Source organism: Erythrolamprus reginae, chromosome 1, assembly GCF_031021105.1.
Source record: "Erythrolamprus reginae isolate rEryReg1 chromosome 1, rEryReg1.hap1, whole genome shotgun sequence".
In the NCBI taxonomy this organism is placed as follows: Eukaryota; Metazoa; Chordata; class Lepidosauria; order Squamata; family Dipsadidae; genus Erythrolamprus; species Erythrolamprus reginae.
In genome coordinates this window covers 345,629,554-345,646,536 of record NC_091950.1, presented here as the reverse complement: position 1 = coordinate 345,646,536, position 16,983 = coordinate 345,629,554, and the positions used below count along the sequence as shown (strand labels likewise).

Genomic DNA, 16,983 nt, shown 5'->3' with positions numbered 1-16,983 from the left:
CAAGTCCATTGTGTAATGCTGCTTTCAAAATGGATACTGGGGTGTGGGGAGAGTAAGCTGCAAAAGGAAACTTTCCCCCCCTTAAAACTAAATGTGAAATTGAAAGAAAAGTAGAATTAACCTCAAAATTTTAAAAAGAAACTTATGAACTCCTACTGTAGAGAAAAGTATGTGTATAGCACAATTTGTTTTTTAAGGTTATAATATTCAGTAGATGGAACATTACTATAAACAGGCTGTGTAAAACTCTCGCATGGATATCCATAACTTTATCTGATCGAAAGCTATAAAATGAAAACCTTGTAATTCTTTTCACATGTTTTCAGATGACAAAAGCATGTATTTCAGTAACCCTAAAAATTTATTTACATTCTTATAAACACATCTTAAACATATGAAATATGGGTATTTATCTCTTGGATTAGATACTATACAGAAGATTTATATGTATTGTGCAAACAAACTGAATTCCATTTTGTATAAAATACATGTATTTACATATACGTTAGGCTAAAACTAAGAGCTGATGCACTACTATAAATAGTTTAATCCATTGGGAAACTGTTGACAAAGTTTCTTTTATACAGCATATAAATGATATCATGATATTGAACCTTGGAAACATAATGGTTTCTGTTCAAGTTTACAGAAAATATTATTACATCCTAATATATTATTTAATCCAAACCATTTCTAATCAATTAAGACAATAACTATTTTAATGAATTAGCATTTATACCAAACACTTTTTTCTATTTAAGAATGCTTCTGATGATTGGCTGATTACATGAGCCAACTTTGACATCATGCTGGACAGAGTGGATAGAAATGTTAGCCCAGCATATGTTCAGGGCATTGGCTAGGGAAAGTCTGAGATTGCCATGTATCTGTGTTACCTGTAGGCAGAGCTATCTGCTTTAAAGCTGAATTTGATTATTAAGATTTTAAAAGGGTAGATGAAACTGAAATATTACATTTATATTTTAAGCAGAAATAATATTGTATAGTTTCATACACAACGTTTTTCTTCCATTTTAGTGTTTTTATAAATGAAAGTCTGCCATAGAATTGGATATTCTAGAGACTATTTACTAATACAGTATATGGTTCTGAAAATGATCATTAATAATGATTATTAAGAGCCCAGGTGGCGCAGTGGTTAGAATGCAGTACTGCAGGCTACTTCTGCTGGCTGCATGCAATTTGGCAGTTAGAATCTCACCAGGCTCAAGGTTGACTCAGCCTTCCATCCTTCCGAGGTGAGTAAAATAAGAACTCAAAGTATTGGGGGCAATATGCTTACTCTGTAAACTGCTTAAGAGTGGGCTGCAAAGTCTAAGCACTATTGCTATTACACAGAAAAGCGCAGGCTGTTTTTAAGCAGAAAGCAGCACTTTCACAGCTTTTATATGTACAGGCATTGTTTCATATGAAATGTAGATATAACTTGTTATTCTTCAATTTTTATAATTCTGTAAAAGAGGAACTAATAAAAGGCACATATTAAAGCCTTTTTGTTTTATTCCTGGCTTTGATTTCCACAAATTTATTCATAAAAATGGTCCAATAACATGCGGGGTGTAGAAAGAAAGATTGATGAAAACAGAATTACAGCACAAGCCTCATGCTGTTTCATGACACTCCTTACATCATACATTGCACACATGCCCCAAAGTGTTGGGGCTTACAGTGCAATGCTCCTTTTATCATTCTGAGAAAATCAACCAGATGCTGTGGATGCACTGATTAACAAATTCTAATATCGGCAACGGATTTAAGTTTTTTTTCTAAATGCTGATAACTTGAAATTAAATTAATCAAAATGAGAGAATGTTAGGTCTAAATTTGATCTGCTTAACAATAGAAATCTGCTGCTCGACTTACTGAATTGGCAGAAATTGAGCATTTAATTTTTCATTAAAATCAACAAATAGCCACAGTAGTTCGTAGCTTACTCTTCTGTTAAATAATGCATAATTGTTTAACTTATTCAAATATAATCAAATTTAATCTATATGAAAATATTTAGAATTGCTGAAAAACAATATGGTAATATATTTACAAATTTGCAAACTATATAGTTCCTTTTTTTCAAGTCTGACTATATAGTACTGTATATATTATTTAAGGGCGGTGAGATGACAATGTGCATCAAAAATTCAAATTCAGAAAATTCAAAAGTAATTGTTTTTCTATTTGGATGAGCAACTCAATGCAATTTATGCCTTTGATTGCCAATTTGACAAAAAATATTTGTATAGCTGGTTATCTAAATAAGGAGACTAGATTAAATATGTGCCTTGCAAACAGGGTGGATTTGATTTAAATCAAGTCGATTTAAAACATAATTTAAATCACTAGTAATGAAGTTTATTTAAATCAACTTGATTTAAATCAATTTTAAAACCAACTGTCATGTCTGTCCCACAGTGGCTCATCCTCTGATCTGTAGTTGACTCACCAACAGTCCCCATTTTGCAGAATATGCTACATAACTAAACTTCATTTCATGCTGAATAAACCAAATTATTAATTTATCTTAAATAAAAAACTATCTTTGGATAAGATTTTTATTCTAAAAGCATTTTATTAAAATAAATTTGATAAAAATAAAAATAAATCCAATTTATTTATTTTTTTAAATCTGATTTTTTTATTTTTAAAAAATCATCAGTTATTATCCACCCTGGTTGCAAATGATAAAGATTGCTATGAAAATCCTTATAACTCAGAATGTCTTTTATCAACTGTAACTAATATGCAATTATATTAACCATTTCCATATTAATTCATATTAAACTTGATAATCAAATTGCAAATGCAACTTCGTGGCTAATGATTTTACCAACCCCCAAACCAGTTTACATAAACAGCAAAACAAGGTGTTATAAAACAAGCTCAATTTTGAAGAAAGCAGTGTTTATTCTATTGGGGAAAAATTCAGAATCATAACTATTTATTTCAACTTTTTTCCACTTACCACTTTCATAAAGCTGCAGATAAAAACATTTCTGAAAGATTTCAAAATTAACTTTGTAAAGCAATATTTTGCTATGACTTATTTACAGTTGAACTTTAAAAAAAAGAATTACTTCAAATATACTATTTCTTCAAATATTTCATGTGATGGTAATGACCACCATAAATCCCCTTTATGATGAAATTTCCTAAATCAATCTTTGATCAACAGAAAACTTTAAATCAGAACTGATAACTTAATAGCCAAATCAAGATTGGACAAGATTACACATTAAAATATGGGGAAAATGAGGATTGGCTGATGAATACATTTACGGGAACTACAGTTTCAAATGATCACTTGTTTGTTTTTTCCCAAGTTCCATGACAGTTTATCTATCGTATGGACTTCGTGCTTTTGGCACAAGTAATAAGTTTCTTCAAATAACATATTTATAAATGTTACCATCCATATTCATTATAAATCGAACAAACCTAAAACTCTGGTATAAATCTGCAATTAAAAATGCTTAAATAATAATACACAGATGTACTTAAGGATACTACTGAAACTTTGTCCGCCTGATAGGATACAGTCACTTGCCTTTTCCAACCACCAAACAGTTCAGTCTTCATGGCGATCAAAATGTCCTTGTTCAAGAATCTAGCAATTTTGGTCACACCCCAGTATATAAAGACAGAAAATAAATGTACAATAAAAAGATGGGATAAATCAGGAGAGGCTTCTTGGTTTTAAATTCTTCACCAACTAATAAGGATGCAGCACTGTATGCAGCCCAAAACACTCCAAAAAGCTGGCAGGAAAAAAAAAAGGAAAGAAAGAAATGTTATCAAGGCAAGCAATGTCCCAAACTGCACAGTAGAACTTTTTTAAAAAATCAAGAAACAACAGAATAAACTGTAGTTAGGCACAGTAATCTGAAAATAAATTCCAACTGCTGTGTGGACAATTTGGCGCCGCAGCTCAACATATCTGGAAAACACTGCATAGCAGCTCCAGTTAATACCAAATCAGTACACTAATAACAAATGAATGTATTTACAAAATGAGAAAGTCCTAACAAGATGTTTTTGTTTTATTTTCCTGTTTACCTTTTTAAAGCAGTCAATTTATTATTATTTGAAGAAAAATATTATCCAACTGTTTTGAACACTTCCTTTAACAAGCTGTTTTCCTTTTATATCATTTTTAATGTGAAAAATGTACACTATGTTAATGTTTTTCTATATCAGTCAAAATATTTTTATAGGAATACAGTGAACCCTCGAGTTTCGCGTCCTCGAGCATCGCGAAAGGGCTATTTCGCTAGTTTTCAACCCGGAAGTAAACTCCACCATCTGCGCATGCGTGCCCTTCCACGCATGCGTAGATGGTGGAGTTTCCCCGCCGGGCAGAGGCTTCCCTGGGTCTTCCCCCTCTTGCCCCGGTAAGACCCCAGCGGCGGCGCGAGCAACGGCGTGGGCTGGCGGGCCGCACGCGCGCGGAAACCCCAGCTCCGCTTCCCAGCTGGGAAGCGGAGCCGGCAACAGCGTGGGCGGGCGGGCGGCGCGCGCGAGCTTGGGGACACCCCAACTCCGCTTCCCAGCTGGGAAGCGGAGCTAGGGTGTCCCCACGCCCGCGTGCGTTGCTGGGAAAAGCGCGCACGCTTGGGGACACCCCAGCTCCGCTTCCCAGCTGGGAAGCGGAGCTAGGGTGTCCCCATGCGCGCGCGCGTTGCTGGGGAAAGCGCACGCGCTTGGGGACACCCCAGCTCCGCTTCCCAGCTGGAAAGCGGAGCTAGGGTGTCCCCACGCGCGCGCGCGTTGCTGGGGAAAGCGCACGCGCTTGGGGACACCCCACCTCCGCTTCCCAGCTGGGAAGCGGAGCTAGGGTGTCCCCAAGCGCGCGCGCACCCCAGGCGCGAGCAACGGGGTGGGTGGGCGAAGGGCGGGCGGCAGTGGAAGTAAAAACACCATCTGCGCACGTGCAGATGGTGTTTTTACTTCCGCACCGCTACTTCGCGAAAAATCGATCATCGCTTGGGGTCCTGGAACGGAACCCTCGCGATGATCGAGGGACCACTGTATAGCCATTAAAAGATAGAGTAAATCAAGATTTAATATATACCCTGTTTCCCCGATAGTAAGACACCCCCAATTGTAAGACGTATCGGGGGTTCCAGGGGGGTCGGCTAATATAAGCCGTACCCCGAAAGTAAGACATATGTCTTACTTTCGGGGAAACACGGGGGTATTGCCGGGGGGGAGCCCGATGACGTCGCTTCCAAGCTCCCCACGCGCCCCTCGCCTTCGCCTCGCCGCGGCTCCACCACCTCTTCCCTGGCTTGGCAAAGCGAAGGACGGCGCTGGTCCAAAGCGAGCCAAGCGGGCAGCGGCTTGCAGCGAAGGCGCTCGTCCCAGCAACCGAGTCCTGCTGAGGCTCAGCTGCAAGCGGCCAGCGAGGCCGACCGGCTCCGAGGCGAGCGGCCGGAGCTGCGCCCTCCTTCGCCCGCCTCCTTTCCGGCAGGAAGGTGGGGCTGCCCAACTGCGCAGAGCGGCTCCTCCCCTCCAGACACACGCTTCCCCGACACGCGTCTGCGGCTCCACGCGTGCACGCCGCTTGGAGCCCTGAGGTTGAACTTGGAAAAGGGCTCACGAGGCTCCTGTCCCGCGGCTGCCCTTCTGGACTCTGGGGAGATGCCTTCGGGAACGCGACCCTTTCAATTTTTTTCCAATGTAAGACATACCCCGAAAGTAAGACGTAGTGGGGCTTTTGGGGGTAAAAAGAAAGTAAGACACTGTCTTACTTTCGGGGAAACACGGTAGTATAATCTCATACTTGTATATATCATATCATATTTTATATCCCTGCCAGAATTGACCCAAGGTCACCCAGCTGATTTTTATGGCTAAGGCAGGCTTTGAATTCATGGTTCCTTGCTTTCTAGCCATAATCATTAGGGAATTCTCTCAATTTACAGGCATAATTTAGCTCAAAAACAAAGTAGAGCATGAATACTAGCTGCATAATATACTATTGCATAAAACTAATTGATACATTGCTGAGATTTTGGTCTTCTGGTCAAAAATTATATTGAACTTACTTTTATTAGAGTAGAAACAATTTCAAATGATCCAACTACCAGGAGTACAGGTGCTATTACAATAAGAGGAAGTAAAGAATATCCAATCACTCCGAGAACTTGACCATATGCAACCTGTAAATTTAAAATACTTTTGTCATTGTTCCCAGTAACTCAGTCTACTAACAAAGATAATTGTTCAAACTTGAGTACGTAAGTCATAGATATTCTTACAAGCCTAATTCCCAAATCCTCTTGTTCATGTAGTCATTTTCTAAACAACCAACATTTTGCAGAATGGTTTCATGTTTGAAATATTCCTAATAAAATCAGTTCAGCAAAGCATATTGAAAAGGATATGATAAAAGACAAAGGTTGATTTGAAAATGGTGTTGAAAAGAAAAAAAATATATCGAAAGGGATGTATTTGAATAGAAGTTGGATACCCAATTGTTTTGAATACTTTAATTTGGATTTTAGTGTTTAACAGCAGAATTGTCTCAGTGGTGTAAACAGACTTTTTCAATATTATCAATTTTCTTTTTCTAAACTTCCCAGTTTGCTGTTGATACCCTCTGATAAACCAATAATAATGGGCAACTAGTATTCGTCCAAGCTGTTATGGTCCATAGATAGGACCATAAAATGAGTAATTAAGGAATGAAAATTCATATAATTAGTCCCAATGTAAAAATAAGTTGAACTTTCAAATACCAAGTCAACTTTCACCAAATTCTTACCTCTCCTCCAAGAACTCTGGCCAGCAGGAAGATTGTTAAGGATCCAAATATCCAAATGGTTATAATCCAGGATACCACCTTAACAAATTGTTAAAGATTTTAATCAACACAGTTACTTATGAACTGAAAAATTAATTAATTTTGACAAACAAAAACTAATAATGCCTTCAATCAGCCCATTCACTCTTGTTCATGCAATTGTGCAAGCCTTATTCTGGACAAAATCCTCCCAGGTTTTCATAACATGTTGCTTCATATTATGAAAATTTGTGATTATCCTAATTAAACTGAAGGACAGTCAATCCCAGAAAAGTGCTAGGCTTCAGGGTGGGTTTGAATATAGACATTATATTTTTCAACACGTCCTTAATTCAAATATGTACAGTATTTTCTTAAGATAATACAGCCACTTTGCAAACTCATGTTGATTTTTAAAGGAGATGCTGATAGAAGCAACATGTGCTCCTAGACTGCTCCAAAATATCTTTTCAACTTCAGATCCAAAGTTCAAGGCTGTATATACCAACTTTGCAGTATACAGTGGTACCTCAAGATACGAACCCCTCGTCTTACGAACAACCCGAGATACGAACCCGGGGTTCTTAAAATTTTTGCCTCTTCTTACGAACTTTTTTCATGTTACGAACCCCAAACCCGAACTTCCGGGTTCGGCGTTCGCCCAGCTGTCACCTTTTAAAACAGCCGGGGGGCTTCCCAGCAGCCTCCCGAAGCCGAAGCCGGATGTTCGGGTTTGGCGTTCGGCCCCCCGGATGTTTTAAAAGGTGACAGCCGGGCGGCGGGGCTTCTCGGCGGCGGTGGCAGGTTGGTAAGACGGAAAACATTCGGGTTCGGGAGACCACTTTGGGTTTTTGTCTGGGAGGGAGGGCAGGAGGTCCGGCGCTGGGGGAGGGAGTCAGGAAGGTCCTCCTGCTCCCTCCCCCAGCGAAAAACCACAAAGACGGTCTGCCGCCGTATGACAGGCAGGGCGGAGCAGCCTGGAGCAAAGGGAGTCTGAAACCGCCGGCGGCTTCAGCTTCCCATTGCTCGGCGGGCGGCGGCAGACCTCCTTTGTATTTTTGGCTGGGGGGGTAGGAGCAGGAGGCGCAGGATCGGGCCGGCGGCGGGCGTGAGGCGAGGCAGCAGGTCTGCATCCTGGGCGGGCGGGCGGCGGGCGAGAAGGCGTGGCCGAGCGAGACGGGGCGGGCAGCGAGATGGGGCGGGTAGCGACTGGGGGCGGCGGGGGCGGCGATGCTGTGTCCGACTCGGGGCTGGTGGCGCCCGATGCAGCGGGCAACATTGTCGGCTGCTCCGGGCCGCTCCAGGAAGCGGCCATGGGAAGGCGAGCTGCCTCAGGGAGGAGGAGGATCGGGCGGGACCAGGTGGGGCCTGGAATTTCTCCGCTGGGAAGAAGCGGCGATGGATCCTCCATCTACCTCTGTCGGCTGCTCCGGGCCACAGGGGCGAGGATGAAAGGGCGGAAGGCATGCTCGGCGGATGATCCATCGCCGCTTCTTCCCAGTGGAGAAATTCCAGCCCCCACCTGGTCCCGCCCGATCCTCCTCCCTGAGGCAGCTCGCCATCCCATGGCTGCTTCCTCCACCCTCCATCGCAAGCTCTCGCCACCGCAGCTAACGCGCGCTGCGATCTTCCGGGCGAGCCAGGCTCAGTGACGGAAGGCAGCCGCTTGGCCCGGGATGCTGAGCCGAAAGGAGCCGGGTTTGATCCGCTGAGCCTGGCCGGCGAGGGAAGTCAAGCCCGCCAGGCTCAGCGGATCAAGCCCGGCTCCTTTCGGCCCAGCATCCCGGGGCAAGCGGCTGCCTTCCGTCACTGAGCCTGGCTCGCCCGGAAGATCGTAGCGCGTGTTGGCTGCGGCGGCGGCTACGTTGCTGCCGGCTTGGCTTCCCTCACCGGCGCAGCCAACGCGCGCTACAATCTTCCGGGCGAGCCAGGCTCAGTGACGGAAGGCAGCCGCTTGGCCCGGGATGCTGGGCCGAAAGGAGCCGGGCTTGATCCGCTGTGCTGATGTTCCCCGGTGCGTCGGGCGCCGCCAGCCCCGAGTCGGACGCACCCTCGCCGCTGCGCCCAGCCGCTGCCCGCCCCGTCCTAGCCGGAGCCTGAGCCAGTCGGTCGCGCCTCCTCGCCTGCCCGCCCAGGATGCAAACATGAAAAACGTGGAGGCTGGTGAACAAAGGCCAGAACTTTCGGCTTCTGGGTGGATGGGAGGAGCTAAGCGGTGGGAGGAATCAATGCCGCTGGGCTGGTAACATCTCCCCAATGTAAAAAGCTGCTGGGCTGGCTTAGCTCCCCCTTTCCAGCCCGAGGCCGAAAGAAAAACGTGGAGGCTGCAGGAGTCGGGATGTGTCGAAGAGGTCCGCGGGAGAACTGGGGGGACCCCAGCCCACGCCTGCTGCTTGCTCTCCCAGAAAGACCCCAGCCCACACCTTCGGGAGTTTCCCAGCCGGGTCCCTTCCACGGGGCAGTGGCCACGGCTCCCCCCAGTTCTCCCGCTGACCCTTTCCACACACGCACACCATCCCCACCCTCTGCGCCGCCGGTTGGCTGTCATCTTCTAAAGAAGCAAGAAGAGGAGGAGGAGCTAGGTGCTGGTGGTGGTGGAACCAATTAAGTTCGTATCATGAGGTATTACTGTATACCAACTTACCAATATACCAACCTAGCCAATAAGTCCAAAAGCCTGGCAGATTTTACTTCAAAATGCAAACCAGTAAAATGCAAAATAACAAGAGGAGACAATGATTATGTATACTGTACATATAAAAATATTTTCACCGGCACTTAAGTTCAATAAATCCAAATCTGCAAAATGAGGCTCTATAGCTCGTCTTTTGCCTTTGTTTTATCCAAGGTTCTTTCTTCCGCTCTTCTGTTTTCCCCGCCTCTAGAATCCAGCCAGGGAGCAGCTTAAAAAGTGAAAATGTTCCTCCCACTCAGCACCCAATCTTCATAAAAGTTTTTTTTAAAAAAAAATGTAACATACATATCCAGCTATTTCCTCTCCACTAGTTAAAAAAAAATCACTTTAAAAATCATCTCACCCAAGTGACTTCCTCTCCTCCCTTCAATTCTTCAAGTAGTGGCCGCTTCAGCTAATGGCGATATAAGTCGCCTCTCCTCAGCTGAAGGCCAGGAGGCTGCTGTCGGCACCCCAGGGGTCTACGCTCCCCCTCAGGGGACCGACCCATGCCTCTCCTCATTACCTCTCCTACAGAGAGGTTCTGGCTCGATTTTGTTTGATTTCATGCCCCGTTCTGCTGTAAGTTTCAGGATTTCCCTCAGAACAGGGAAACACCGTACTGCTGCGACGTTTGGTCACGCCACCTCCCTAGCTATTGATAATCTAAATAGTAACAGGAATAGCAGTAATGCTTATAGTTATTTTGCATACACAGAATTTTCGGATTCAAACAGTTGTTCCTATGAACTGTTATTATCTTCAAGCCCTGCCTATTAAATTCTTGTTGACCACTATAAGAAACAGAATAAATTCAGCTTGATCCAGAAGGCCTCTGCAAAATTATAGTTCAAAAAGGAGCCAATCACTACAATGGATTATCAATGGATATGGGCTAAGAGGTTCAGTCTGCAGAACACATTCCACTTTCACTTGGAAATAGTAGATTAAAAATAAACATAAAGCAGGATAACATAAGCAAGACATTCTATTGAAGGAGAAAAAATGTAAGAGAAAAAACATAATTAGATAAAAGAACCATATTCCAATAATTTTTAAGAGTATATTCAAGTTTCTATATGAAGATGCAGGCCAATTTAATATTTGACTGATAACAGTTTAACTATATTAACAGTTGATGACAGCTTAAAATAATGAAGGTGATTAAAAAAAATCACCCACCTTGAATTGTCCATATAATGAGATCATTGAGAAGAATAAGACAACAGCCAAAGGGCCCCAGAAGTCAGGATTATCTCTTACTACTTGTCTGTTGAATCCGAGCGAAGGCATTGGCATCAGGACGCACCGAATTTTATAGTATATATCCTTCAGATCAATGTCTAATTCTTCTCTGTTACAAAAAAGTAGAACTTCCATAATATGTCCTGAAATTATGGTTTAGCATTATTTGAGAATACAGACTTTATGTACTGTATATGAAACATGGCAACTGAAAGATTTCTCCCCAGATATATTTAGCTATTATTGAACAAGCTAAAGTTTTTTAATACTAGCAACAATAATGCCCTTATCACCTCATGGCTGCATTATTGCAATGCGCTCTTCATGGGGCTACCCTTGAAGAGTGTTCAGAGGCTACAGTTAGTCCAGAATGCACCTGCACAAGTGTGGTGAATGTGACCAGATACACCCACACTACACCAATTCTTCGCAAGCTGCACTGACTTCCTATTAGTCTCTGGTCACAATTCAAGATGTTGGTTATTACCTTTAAAGCTCTACATGGCTCAGGGCCAGAGTATCTTCAAGACCACTTTCTACCACATACCTCCCAGCGACCGGATAGATCCCACGGGATTGGTGTTTTTTGGGTCCCGTCAGCTAAAAGGTGTGCCTGGCAGGTCCACGGGGGAGAGCCTTCTCTGTGGTTGCCTCTGGAATCAGCTACCTCCAAAGATTTGCACTGCCCCCACCTTATTGGCCTTCCAGAAAGCCGTAAAGACCTGGCTTTTCCAGGCGTGGGGCCATTGATCCGGGGGGGGGGGTATCTAGCGGGATCGGCCCATGAATGTATGAATGGCTGCAATTATTTCAAATTGAAATGTTTTTATATTGATCCATGTTTATTTCTGTTGTGAGCCACCCTGAGTTCCTAAGGAATTGGGCAGCATATAAATATAATACAATAAATAAAACAATAAGCTAAGCCACTCCTTGTCTGACAGCTATTTTATTCCATGTTAAATATTGCAAGAGAATAATGATTACATTTCTTATTCCCTAGGAAAGAAAATTATAGTAGGAAACCTAGAATGAAGGTGCAACTCAAAAATAATTCACAATCATACCATTATCAGAAATTGATATTCTTTTATTCATGGAATACAGATGCAAATATACACTAAGCATTTTTAAACAATTGTCTATCATAGCTTTGAGCTTCTCCTGATTAAAGTTTTTAATAATTTTACATTGATTCTACTGAAAAAGATATTTTAATCTATGTTTTCAAAAAACAGTACACTATGACATGTTGCCAAAATGGAATCTTCTACCTATAGTGTACAAAAAATATTGAAATGATAGATGTATTTAAATGTTAATAAATACATAATTATTTGATTGTCAATTTTGTTTTTCATTTAACTCCGTGTTCACTATTCCTAAAAATCATTGCCCTTGGTCTAAACTAGAAATTTGTTTCAAGGGCAGAGCTAAACTAAGAATATCAAAGCAATGTTACTTACAAGAGTGGTTTGTTATCTTCAGGGTCATCATCTTCCACCTCTAAAAGCCAGCCATAACCTCTTTGCCTCAGAAAGGTAGTTGCTGTGGATTCTTTCATAAATTCCACATTTCCTCCTCCAAGGTTCAGTTTCACATCGGTAGATGCTATTGAGCCACTTAAATCTTAAGTCAAAAAAATGTAAGAGAATGCAGTCAAGAATATTTTTTCCCTATATTGGAATGTATATGAGAAAAATATATGAGAAAAAGTGAAAATTGCTAGGTCTAATTCTCATATCACACTACATTGTTACATTGTTGGTTTATTTTTGGCTTGACCTGATATGCAACTCATTCTACAAAAGACAATGTGGTTTATAGATTAAATTGGGTAAGTTTGCATATTGTCCTAATCTAAAAGAAGTGTAAAGAAACTATATTATTATTAATATAAGAAAGTACAGTAGTTTACAAAGAAATAATTGGTTGCATAAAGAATTCAAAAGAAAGCACTGCAAAAATGTGTTAACATGAATTTTTTAATCAGTGATAACCTTTGGAAAGTTTGTGACTGCTTCAGAGGTTGTTGGATGCTTACATATATGACACTAAATTTGGGGCCACCAGCAAAGTAGCATGTGGACACTGCAGAAGATACATGGAAACAGTTTTACAGCAACAATACCAACTTTCCAAAGGACCTGGCTGTTTTAAAACTTCAGGAAGGGGTGCCGTGCTCATGATACGTTTCGCAAAGCCTTAACAAATACCAACATACTGTATTCTCCATTGTGGAGAACTGAAATATTCACTCTAGCATGAAGTTTCATAGGGTTCTTCCCTATAGTTCGGTTGAAATACTCTCCTCCTCGATTAGCCAACAGGAAACTAAAGCAATATGGGATTTGCTGTCCATATATGCTTTTGCTTGCTGCTAGAGGATGGTGGTGTTATTTCCTGTGTAGGAAAGACAATACCTTCCCATCTTCTCATCATCAACTGACAGGAAAACCATTCCCTAATCACAGGGCTTGGTCTGTAAAATTGGATCTTGACACCTTTCACTTGCCACTTTTCTCAGCCTGGGGATCAGCTGACCAAGCTAGGAGAAAGAGTAGGCAGGGAAGATCTTTTTATTCCCCAAGTCTTTAATGACTCAAAGATTTGAACCAGATCATTGAAACACCAGACTGGCATAGGAGTTTCTGTTTTTTTAGTATTGCCTGCCCACCACCCAGCTGTTGTTCAGGCTCAACTTGAACATAGGGTTATTACATGAAGAAAAAGCCAAACAACAACTGACAGATTAAATGCTAGGGTGGGGGCAGGATATGTGTTAAAATGCATTCTTTCTCCTGTATCATCCACATAATCCACATTCATGTAGGTGGCAGGGCAGGAAAAAAAATAAGATTTTTTTTTTGGATTTGTCAGTGCTGTGGTTAGGCAGAAAAAGGAAAAGACTGCCGAAGACTTCTGCATCAACAACAAATACTCTTAAAATCTTGTAAATTAAAATACTATGGGCAAAGCAATTTTATATGGCAAATCTAAAAATAAAGAATTGGAGAAAATACCCGTGATTTAATTTATTATCTATAAACTCTAAGGATAAGATACATTTTCACGATCCAGAATAAGATGCAGCCAAACACTGTCCCAATTATACAAAATAGATGACTGCTTGATCAGTGAGCAGGGTAGATTAAAAACTTGGCCTGTTATTTCTGTAACAATAATGCTCAGATAGTGCTGAAACATTGCATCTATTCTTTCTAAAATCCATAGCGCTGCTGTTATGCTTTTCTTTTCACTGCACAAAAATAACATTTTGATTGAAGAGCATGAAGGTGGTTTAAGTTAAAACAAGAACAATTTAACCATCAGTAGAAGTCATAGGACACTCAGTTTTGACATACAGAGCTAGCTATACAGTGTGGAGAACTAGCTGAGCTTTGAAGTTTTCCATTAAAAACCTGGGAAATATCCTCTACTTATGAAATCGATTGGCACCAGAACATCTGTCCCTAAGCTATGTGGTTGTTACACAAGTCACATCCAATTTTAGCCTATTTAACAGAATAAGTTGGAAAGGACCTTGGAGGTCTTCTACTCCAACATGCTGCTCAAGTAGGAGACCTATACCATTCCAGACAAGTACCCACAGCCTCTGAAGATTATCAAAAGTTTTCATGTTTCTGGTATCAAATGTAAACCATAGTTGCCATGATCAACAGCGACTGTAAACATCCTTCAAATACTCTCACTTTTTCCATCTTTCTCCCAAAATATGGTCAAGGCCACGAATCATACTAATTGGATGTGATTAGTCTTTTCCTTCTCCTGTCCTTAAAAATGCTATATTGCTCCCTGCCATTGGTAGTTCTCAAGCCCTTATGTTGCCCTTGTTGTCATCAGTGACATTTAATTCAAAGCGGGAACTTGTTGGGACCCCTGAGGAATCTCAGGCATTTTTGCAAGCCCGTAATGGAAGAAAAGTTGCAGGAGAAGAGCAAAAGGCCTTGAAAAGTTGTCTTTGCTGGCAGGCCTGGAGCCAATGAGCTATACCAGGGGTAGGCAAAGTTCTCTCTTCTATGACTTGTGGACTTCAACTCCCAGAATTCCTGAGCCAGTCAGGCTATCTCAAGAATTCTGGGAGTCGATGTCCACATGTCATAGAAGAGCCAACTTTGCCTACCCCTGAGCTATACCATCTCGCTCCGGCTAAGGATATAAATGATTTATTTCTGGAATTTTAAATTGTTATTATATTGTTTAAATTATTGTACACTGCCCAGTGTCCGGAAGGAGCTGGGCACCTTATAAATCAATTAAATTAAATTAAACACTTGGAGAATGGGGAAATATACAAAGATAATAATAATAATAATAATAATAATAACAACAACAACAACAACAACAACAACAATAATAGATTAACAACTAATTGCCCCCCCCCCAGTGTTGCTATCCAATGGTAACTCAACTACAACTCCCAGAAAAGCTGCTAAAGGCTGTTGTACACCTACAGAGATCTATACACAACAGCAATCTGTGCTGATGCTCTAGCAGAGTGAGTAACCAAGTTGCCACATCCACAGCTCTTATGAGCTGGTGTGTGTGTGTGTGTAAAGTATGGAACAGAGCCTGAAAACTATGGAAGGAAACCACCAGAACTCAGTTTTAGTGTCTACTAAGCGACTCCAAGTAAAGCCCCATACTCCCCTCCTCCTCCTCCTATTCCAGCACCATTACTCGATCCCTCCTTATTTACCGGACCTGTCAGTCCAGCCCTCCTCTCTTGCCGCAGGTGCCCTGCCACGCAAGACCAGGCTGCGCCACAAGGGCTCCGGATTTCTTAGCACCTGCTCGGTTCCCTCCTCCGGGGGCGCCCTCTCTGTAGAAGGCGCTGCCGCTGCGCCCCACTTACCTTCGGCATCGGCCGAGGAGACGAAGGTGAAATCGCCGTTGTTGGGAGCGTAGAGCGGCTGCAGCGGAGGGGAAGCTTTGGGCGGGCCCGGGTGCTGCATCGCTCCGTCGGCCGCGACGCCTCGGTCGGAGAGCCGAGACAGGGCCGAACGGGAACCGCCGACCAGCCCGGTCAACAGCAACCCACGGAGGCGGAGATCATCCTCTCCTCCTCCTCCTCCTCCTCCTGCTGACTGAGCACCAAGCACCAAACCTGAGATCGACTTCCCGATTGGGCTCCCGTAAAGCCCTCTTGGATTGGCTGCTGAGATCTTCTTCCTGATTGCCTCGGAACTGGATCTCATTGGTCTGCAGAGCTGCGGTGCGAGGTGATTGGTTGGATCAGCACCAGACGGGAGGCGGAAGAAAGGGGAAAATATGGGGGCGGGGGGAGGAGGGGGAGAGGACTGCTTCGCTCATAAGGGTTGCTCTCCAGTGGGAACTTCTGGAAAGGGAGAGGGGAGGAGTAAATCTTGAACCGTCATCCTTGAAACTTCCACGCCTGGAATGATGATGCTGATGATGATGCCACGAAAGAAGCTTCGGTTATAATGATCTTGATGGGCTACTTCCTTGCATTGAGCATTTATTTTGTGCTCTAGAACAGTGTTTCCCAACCTTGGCAACTTAAAGATATTTGGACTTCAACTCCCAGAATTCCCCAGCGAACGCTGGCTGGGGAATTCTGGGAGTTGAAGTCCAAATACCTTCAAGTTGCCAAGGTTGGGAAACACTGCCCTAGAAATTAGGGGTTTCCCTGCTTATTTCTTTTTTCTTTTTTGCTGAGCAAGCGCCTGTTCTGCTGATCTATTAACGCTCAGTCAGTATTGTAATGCTGACGAGGCAAAATGTCTCTATTGAATCTATTGTTGGATCTCTTGAGTTATTTGCGGTAGATCAGCACGGAGTTCCAATGGCCAGTTATTTTATAGTTGTGGCAACTTGACGCTAAAATGACATTAATTTTTCAGATAAACCAACGCTCAAGCAATCTCCAGATCTGCTTTTTCAAAAGCCTTTTCTGATGTTAGAAGCGTTTCTGAAGTTTTTACATGTCATCTTATATGCCTATATGCAATTGAAGGAATGTTGTGGCCAATTACTTTTGCCCCACCACCTTCCCTTCACTGTTGCATCAATTTTGAACCTTAGAGGCAGAAACAGATATTGATTGCGGTTATTAACAGATTAACGGAGTTGGAAGGGATCTTCTGCCTTCAAAATCATTGACCATCTTCTCTTGGACCTCATCTAGTCCAAGCCCCCCCCCCCAAAATCAGGATTAGGTCCCACAGAGTTGGCCTTCTCTGGGTCCCGTCGACTAAACAATGTCGGTTGGCAGGGCCCAGGG

At 42.7% G+C, this 16,983-nt stretch overlaps 1 protein-coding gene across 1 annotated transcript; it reads right to left on the bottom strand.

Moving 5' to 3' along the window:
* Window positions 1–2,902: 2,902 nt before the first annotated feature.
* YIPF4 (Yip1 domain family member 4) lies at window positions 2,903–15,937 on the bottom strand. The gene is made up of 6 exons (XM_070734140.1): window positions 15,595–15,937; window positions 12,185–12,347; window positions 10,656–10,827; window positions 6,782–6,859; window positions 6,063–6,176; window positions 2,903–3,773 (listed from the first exon to the last, which is right to left on the bottom strand). Exons 1-6 carry the CDS (start codon window positions 15,935–15,937, stop codon window positions 3,636–3,638), a joined length of 1,008 nt encoding a protein of 335 aa, XP_070590241.1. The 3' UTR covers window positions 2,903–3,635.
* Window positions 15,938–16,983: the final 1,046 nt, after the last annotated feature.